This window comes from Pithys albifrons, chromosome 1, assembly GCF_047495875.1.
Source record: "Pithys albifrons albifrons isolate INPA30051 chromosome 1, PitAlb_v1, whole genome shotgun sequence".
NCBI lineage: Eukaryota > Metazoa > Chordata > Aves > Passeriformes > Thamnophilidae > Pithys > Pithys albifrons.
Window position 1 is genome coordinate 73,368,934 of NC_092458.1, and position 8,491 is coordinate 73,377,424.

General features: G+C 37.5%; 1 protein-coding gene across 3 annotated transcripts; it reads left to right on the forward strand.

Moving 5' to 3' along the window:
- The first annotated feature begins 432 nt into the window (after positions 1 to 432).
- Positions 433 to 8,091, forward strand: LOC139671844 (matrix metalloproteinase-27-like). Of its 3 annotated transcripts, XM_071555125.1 has the most exons (11): positions 433 to 501; positions 708 to 981; positions 1,375 to 1,613; positions 2,192 to 2,340; positions 2,437 to 2,565; positions 4,100 to 4,261; positions 4,424 to 4,547; positions 5,401 to 5,531; positions 5,741 to 5,900; positions 7,425 to 7,528; positions 7,737 to 8,091. In XM_071555125.1, the coding sequence occupies exons 2-11, from the start codon at positions 811 to 813 to the stop codon at positions 7,835 to 7,837; spliced, it is 1,470 nt and encodes a 489-aa protein (XP_071411226.1). In that variant the 5' UTR covers positions 433 to 501; positions 708 to 810; the 3' UTR covers positions 7,838 to 8,091. The 3 variants fall into 3 exon arrangements, with proteins under 3 accessions (XP_071411226.1, XP_071411244.1, XP_071411235.1); XM_071555143.1 differs by lacking the exon at positions 433 to 501 and having other exon boundaries at positions 916 to 981; positions 1,451 to 1,613; XM_071555134.1 differs by lacking the exon at positions 433 to 501 and having other exon boundaries at positions 930 to 981; positions 1,400 to 1,613.
- Positions 8,092 to 8,491: the final 400 nt, after the last annotated feature.

Below are 8,491 nucleotides of genomic sequence, written 5' to 3' on the forward strand. Positions count from 1 at the left end.
TTCTGAATTACTTAAGACAGGAAATAATCATATCCCCTGTGGCTAATGTGGTTAAACTGAAAAAGAACTTTGATGAAATGGCAAATAGATAGAACATACATACATGTATACATACATACATAAGTGCAGACAGAGATACAAGATTATTCACATTCTTTGGGCTTGATTTATAAAGTAAAATCTTTTTCATCACATATATCTAGGATTTCACTAGTACAATTTAGAGGAAACCCCCCTTTTCAAAGAGTTGCAGGGAAGAGGTAGGGAGTTATTTGGCATTTTCTTCCATTTTCCAAAATATTGCCTCACTTTTTATCCCACTTTATGAATCATTTTGAAAAGAAAATTTTCTGCTTACAATAATTTCTCTTGAAGTTTTTATTTTGGTTTGGTTTGGTTTTGGTTTTTTTTAAGGGCTTCCTATCTCATGCAAGACTCCTCTTTTCTGGGCTGAGAATGATTTAAGAGTTCCTCTACATTTCCTGAGCCTACTTCACACAGGTGGGTGATGAGAACTGAAAAGATTTCATATTTGTCCACCATTTTATCTGGAATGAAATTGCTCAGGTTTTCTAAAATTCAGTATAAAATAACTAAAATTCAGTACCAGTTTTGAAATGATAGCCAAGCAGCTGGACGTATCAAATACTAACTGACTTCAGATGACTGTGAAATCGGATGGGTTTAATTAAGTTTTATTGTGTCAGACAGGACAGTGTTATAGCTTGTGTGGAGGTAATCAGAGCATGATAAACTCTGAGTCAGCCTACAGCTAACTCTACAAAGCACCGCATAACCGTACGAACTGGGATGCGAGGAAATATGCACCCAGAGAAGAAGGCAGACTGCTCTCCTACTGGGACAGGGATGAGAGTGAAAATGAAGGATCTTTCACTTTGGCTTCTAATGTGTGTAGCTGTTTCTAATGCTCTTCCCATCGACCCAGAGAAAGACAATAAAGAAGATGCAAAGCTTGTACAGGTAAATGCATTGTCCATATCTGAGATCTCATGAGCCCTCTTTCTCTCTCTCTATATATGTATGTATATATTCTGTGTGTTCCAGCTGCACAGCAGCTTGCTGCATTTTTGAGACAGTGTTATTGCATAGACCTCTGTTGCCCAAACTTTACTAAAATAGGATAAATCTTTACAAACTGGAAATGTCAAATAAAAAGGAGTCAGGGACAATGTTGTCTGTTTCTGTTTAGCTACATTCCTCTGGGAAACATTTGTTGTGATCATAAATCACAGACAGAAGATTTTTCCAGCACAGTACACAAATAATATGTCCTAAGGTATTTATTTAAAAAGCAGATCAAAATGTGAAGTGGGTTTGGGGTTTTTTTGTTTGTTTGTTTGTTTTCCCTACTAGGACTATTTAAATAAATTCTATGTAGTTGAGCCAGATCCAAATCTACTTGGATGGAAAATAAATGTTGAATCCACAGCTGAAAGACTCAAGAAAATGCAACAGTTTTTTGGTTTGAAAGTGACTGGAAAACCAGACAATGAGACACTGGAAATTATGAAGAAACCCAGGTGTGGAGTTCCTGATGTGGGTCTCTATGGTTTTACTCTGCCAGGATGGAAAAAACCCAAACTGACATACAGGTAGTATTTCAGTAACTATTTCCTGAGTTTAAATTTTAGGTTTATGGGTGTCCACTCTTGTTATATTTAAGTATAATTTCTATAGCAATTGTTTCCAGTTGGGAATATAAATATGTTTCTCTTTCCCCAGCTGTTGGCTATGTCTACTCCTGGGAGTCAAGCTGGGTATTTCAAATTTTCTGGGTCAACCACAGTATTTTGCCTGTCCACAAATATTCTGTGAGCCACAGAAACAACAATTGCACACTGTACAAGTCTCATTATCTTCAAAATTTGCTGAGACCAACAGTTTAGTAGTCACAGGAACCTGAAGAGATAACTTTCCTCATGCTCAAGTGCCAAGCTCCTGGCTAAGGGCCATTTTGAGACAAAACTGATACTGTGTACACAATTATTATAATGAAAAAGATATGTTGGACAGTATCACATACATCAAACTCAGTTCAAGATGAATCTTGGGGGCTATTGATTTACAGGTTAAACTGCCTCTTACACATTTCAGTTAATCATCTTAAAAAGATTAGGGATTTTTTTTCTGCAAATACTAAGTATTAATACTTAAACTCTCATAATCATAGAATTGTGAACCACACTCCAGATATGAGCAAAGAGGATGTGGATAAAGCAATCCAGAAGGCATTTAAAATTTGGAGTGCTGTTACCCCACTGATTTTCACTCGTATTCATAAGGGAATAGCAGATATAATGATTGCTTTTGGGACCAAAGGTAATATGCTCACTGCATGCAATGGTAAGATTAATTTATAGAGTTTTCAGTTGTCATGACATAAACTCAATGTTGTTTCAACTTCACATTATTTAGCTCATGGGCATTGTCCTCGCTATTTTGATGGTGCCCTTGGAGTCCTCGCTCATGCCTTTCCACCTGGCAGTGGTTTAGGTGGTGATGTACACTTTGATGAGGATGAAGATTGGACCACAGGTTCAGCTGGTAGGTCAAAAAAAGGGTGTCTGAAGTGTTATGTAGATCAATAAATTCCTTTCTGATTTTACTTAAGTGATGGAATAGACTAAGAAGAAAAGCAGCATTAACCATAAGAGCAGCTTGGGGATATTACAGGCGATCCTCCAATCTGGATACTTAAAATGACACAGACACAAACTCAGCCTGATCCACTCTAGTTCTTGTTTGACACTGCTAAAAATACCAACAGGACAACCCTTTTCAGGTAGTAATGCTACAGATGGCCACTCTTACCTGGGGTCTGGTAGGGTCCACCAGATTTTGACAGCCTGTCAGTTCCCCTCAGCCTCCAGGCTTGCCATACAGCACACACTGCCATGTTACCCTTTTCTCAGCTAGGTTTTGGGATGGAAGAGTGAAAAGGGTAACTGCAGCAGGGGAGCCAAGGTCATGCCATGGAAAGAGCAAGGAGCTAATGAACAGGAAGGTGCTGTAAGAGCACTGCATGAGGAGGAGGAGAGTGTGGGTTTATTGTGGTGGAAAAAAAACCAAAAGAGATGAGGAGCGGACATGTCATGTGATAAAATGTAATGTTTTCCCCATGCTGGGACTAAATGGGTCAGCCCCGGATTTGCTGCTGTTCCTCAGCAACGTGGCTCCAGTGGTCAGGTATTGCAGAATTCAGAGAGTACAGAGGACTCGTGAGGAGGGAGGATTGACTGGAAATATGTGTGGAAAAAATGAGGCTTTATTTCGGTTGTTTTTTTGAGAAACAAATATCTTGGCTTCAGCCAGGCTTTCTTGGGCAATCAATGACCAGTCCTCTGCTCTGCCACAGACTTGTGATCTCCACTAAGTCAGCTGACATTTTCTGGCACCTGGTCTGCTGAGCAGATGACCATTCTTTTCTTATTCAGAAAGGCATGTTATTTGGAGGGATGCATGTTGAAGGAAATTCCATTTTTATCTCTTTACTGTGTTGACATATTTCACAGGAATTAAGCATACATAAGCATAATATTTTTAAAATCTATTTTGTTTTGCAAAGCTGTAAAAAAAAACATATGCTTTAAAATTGTAATGGCAGACAAGTAATTCATTCTGCTAACATTTTATTTTTCCTTGTCTCTTCATGATCTCACCTTTCTCAGATTTTAGGAAGGATGGTGACACACAGAGTGACACTTTGATACCTGAAGTGAGCACAGAGTGTGTTGTCCTACCCTTGCCCTGGAGAGCTGTTAGTTTGATCTGACTCACTATCTAATCTGTTCTACCTCAGCCAGGAAACCATGCCAGGACATTCCTCAGAGCTGCACCCACACTCACATCCAGACATCTACTCATGCTACACACATACTTTCAGTAGCTAACAGAAAGAAAGAGGGTCAAAAGCCACTCCCTTCTAGGCAGGAAGACCACAACCTTCACATATATGCATACCCTAGTGAATGTCAATATATATTTTATGATTGTCACTGAGCAGTAGCACTGCTGTGACTGTATCAGCCAGCTGCAGAAGAAAATTAGACTGAACTCTTCTTTCTATCACTTTTTTAAGGATTCAACTTGTTCCTCGTTGCTGCTCATGAGTTTGGCCATGCCCTGGGTCTCTCACATTCTAATGATCAGAGGGCTCTCATGTTTCCCAATTATGCCTACATCAGCCCCAGTGAATTTCCCCTCTCTCCAGATGATATAAGTGGCATTCAGTCCATTTACGGTGAGTAAAATCCATGGGTTAAAAAAAAAAAAGGAGAGAAAAATTCTCTTGCACAGTTTCACCATAAAAATAATTGTATTCTCATATATAAAAAATGCATTTATATGTGAAAACTTAATGTTTCTACAATTTAATGTATTCTTTCTAAAATATCTCCTTCAGGATCCCCACCAAATATCCCAGATAAAAAACCAGTCACCCCTAACTCACCTAAAACCTGTGGCTCCCAAATGTCTTTCGATGCTATAACAACACTTAGGCGAGAAGTCATTTTTCTAAAAGGCAGGTAAATACAGATATGCCATTTTTCTCTGTGGGGTTTACTTTTTCTTGATTCATACAAAGACTGAATACTTTTGTGGTTTTGGGGTTTACAGTGAGACAAACAGATAGATTTCATTTCACAGAAATAAAACTTTAAGCAAATATGAATTATATTAATATTTTTACAGGATTCCCTTAAAAAAAAACCCTTTGTTTTTTTCCAGAAAGCATCTCAATGCCAATAAGACTTTATTCCCAAATGTATAGATGTTTACACCAAGTAGTGACGTGACTAAATGCTGAAACTATTTCCTAAGAATCATAGAAGGTTTGTGTTGGAAGGTACCTTAAAGATTATCTAGTTCTAACCAGGGACAGTTCCCACTAGACCAAGTTGCCTATCCAACCTGGCCTTGAACACTTAATTAAGTGTATAATTAGTTTAAATAATTTAATTAATTATCAAAGCAACAAATATGGTTGACAATATAGTTAAGCCAGTCTCTCCTCCAGTCACCTAAGCAAGACCAAAGTCATCCATGGAATTAACCAAGGGAACATCTTACAGTAAGACTCATCTGGGATCCTGCAACTCTCTTACTATATGGTAAAATCTGAAATTTTCATCTGTTTATAGCTGATCCTGTTAATCAATCAGTACCAATGAGAAGGGTAATGCCAGAAAGAAGGCAGAATAAAAAAACACCCCTACATTTCCCTCTGTGGGAAGTGTTTTCCTTTCTGACACATCAACCCAGGTAGCTCCACTGACAAGAGAGAGCTTGTAAGTCACAATGTTGTTCACATTCTTTTGCACTTATAGAAATATCTGTGGTTTATGATGTATCACAAAACCTGTTTCACATTTAAATCAGGCACTTATGGCGGGTCTACCCTGATAACTCAGAAGCTGAACGTGAATTAATTTCTGCCTTCTGGCCAACTCTGCCACCTGCTATTGAAGCTGCATATGAGAACATGAAAGATCAGATCCTATTTTTCAAAGGTGAAAGACTTCTTTAATTTTTTTCTTTAGTTTTGTGGGAAGACAGGAAGAATAAAAGGTAGATATATGTGCATAAAATTGCCTTTTCAAATAAAATAAAAAATTAGAACATTTCATCCAACTTTCCTACAACCTATGATAAAGGAGCACATTTTTCCTTTTTCTGTGTGAAAATGACAGGTAAAACTTAATATATTTTTTTTAAATAGGTTATAAATTCTGGGTTATCAATGGATATCAGGTGTTGTTTGGTTATCCAAAGAATATCAAGACACTGGGCTTCCCTGAAGGAGTCAAGAAAATTGATGCAGCTGTTTGTAATAAAAATACAGGAAAGACAGACTTTTTCATAGGTGACAAGTATTGGAGGTAAGAAGAATTGAAAAATATTTTCTTATGAATTATTTCAATACAAGCTGAATACAGTTTAAACTGTGTATGTGAGGAAAAAATAGACCTTTAGGTGACTATAAGTAACTTGGTAATTCTAGTAATCCTACTTTTCATAGAGAAATGGCTCTTTGATAGTTACAGGGGGAGAAGAGTATAGTTTGGCTTTTGAGAGCTTAAGGGTATCTTGAAATAGGCATTCAAAATATGGACGTGTTCTGATGCATAATGTCTGGAAGCAGAAAAAAAATCCAGAATATAGAGAATTTTTACAAATACAAAAGTGTCTCCAGAACACAGAAATCTGAATGCTAACCTGCTTGAGCAGAAGCCTGGCTGGGTCAGCTTGTGCAGAATTTCTCTGATTTCTGAAAAGCCCTGGATTATTTTACCCCATTTAGAAAAATAAAAGTAAGTTTCTTTCCTGTGTTTGACTGGTTAGCACTGGATTTTCAATGTGTTTCGTCTAAACCCTATTCCCAAACTGGCATTAGTGATTCCCGATACCCAAACACCAGGCAGGTGGAAGCAAAAAATCAGCTTTGATAAGGTGATAAATTCCTTCTCTGTGCAAGAGCAATGGCTGCAAAGACCTTCTGCAGGCAACTAGGAGCATGTGTGGGTCACACAGACTTTATCGTGACTATTTGTGGGGTTCCTCAATGAGACATAGAGTGTCAGCTGGATTTTGAGATTCATGTGGTTTCCTGTCCTCTGTTTTTGATTGTTTTGGAAAGAGTGTTTACAATATCTTGCATTGCTATTTTACTGTCTTGGTCACAAGATAATAGCATGCAAGAAAACCACAACACAGATTTCTTACCTAATAACTCCTTTTCTCATCCTCATGTCTCTGTGAAAAATATTTCTTGTATCCAAGGAGAAGTAAGGCAAAAGCTTGATTGATTTTGTTTTGTTTTGTTTTGTTTTCTGAGAGAGTTCCTGAACTGGAAGAACTTTTTAGGTTCTCAGTTTAGCCCCCTTAATTCAATCCTATCTCATAAAAATTGTACTGGCTCAATTAAGAACAACTTCATTATATTAAAAATTAGTCAGCTTCCTTTCATCCATTTAAATCTGTCAGCTAGTAGAGGACTATGTGTGATCAAAATTTAAGAGGAGTTCAAAATTCTTGCAATAAATATGTGCAGTTGCTGTAGCAGGAAACAATCTGTCCAGTTTTCAGTCTGTCACACTGCTATCATTAGAGGAGGTAAATCCCACCCCTGCTGTCAAAAATGTGGGTCTTCCTTCAATTTTTTTTCACTACAAATGCTGCTTTGGAGCTGTGTCTGCCTTTATCAGCAGACATGTAGCAACCTGATGACACAGTGGTCAGCATCCTGCAGACATCTGTGCAAGTAAATAATACAACTTTCTGTAGTAAACCCAGTGAAATCAGTCAAACTGCAGATGGTGGGCACATTTCAGCAGCTGCTTAACTCTATGTAAAATTGATGTCTAAACCCTGTAAAATTACATGTCTCCCTTCATATGATTTAGGTTTGATGAAAACAGCCAGTCTATGGAGAAGGGTTATCCTAGACTGACAGCCAATGACTTTCCAGGAATTAGCCAGAGGATTGATGCTGTTTTCCAACAGAAAGGTAAAGGGAATGAGCTTTTGAGTAAAATCACTTCACTTCTAAAGATCATAAGTTCTGAAGTTATGATTAATGTCATTATTGCTGTATCCTGCAAAAGACAGAAATGAAGAGATGTTCTCCTGTGTGTACAAAGATGATGTTCCCTAACTTGTCAGAATGAAGCGATATCTTGTATCCCCAACAAAATGCTTTGCTTTTTCATTTCCAGGATTATTCTACTTCTTCCAAGGATCAAAACAGTGGGAATTCGACCCCATTGCTAAAAAAGTGATCCAAGAAACAAAGAGTAACAGTTGGTTTAACTGTTAATATCATTAAACTTTCTCACATTCAGCAGAAGACAATCATTCTGGCAATCTCAGACATTGTTCATATATACACTACTGTACTGAAGAGGCAAAAGGACTAGTTTTCATAAATGGTCTTCATGTATTTAAATAAATTAACATGTTAACTCAAATTGTATCTCCAAAGGCTGGAATAAAAGTTCAAAATGTACAACAGAAGTTATTAATTTATGCTCCAGAGGGTTTGGGGCAATAAATGGGTTTTGGCTGATGTCACCTGTTTTCTGTTTCATCTGTTGAAGGCATTCTATTTCTGAGGTGTGAAAAACTGCAGGTTAATACACTAATATCTTTCCAACATGCAATATTTCTATTTTGCTTCTTTTCTCTCCATCTGCAAGAGCCAGTCACTTGCTTTTCTGTCCTCTTTCCTGCATCTTCTCCTGATCTTTGACTATTGCAGCTTTGTTCTTTTCGCTTCATAACAATATCTTGCCATCAAAATCACCCTCCAACTCTGATGTCTAAATACATTATCTCACCTGATAATCACCCTGAACTGTCTTTATAGCATAACAATTAGCATTTCATCAGTGGCCACCTTTTATGAAGCTGTGAATTCCATCCTTCACAGATCAGTCCTGTCTTATTAAAGAAATAGATTCAATAACACCAT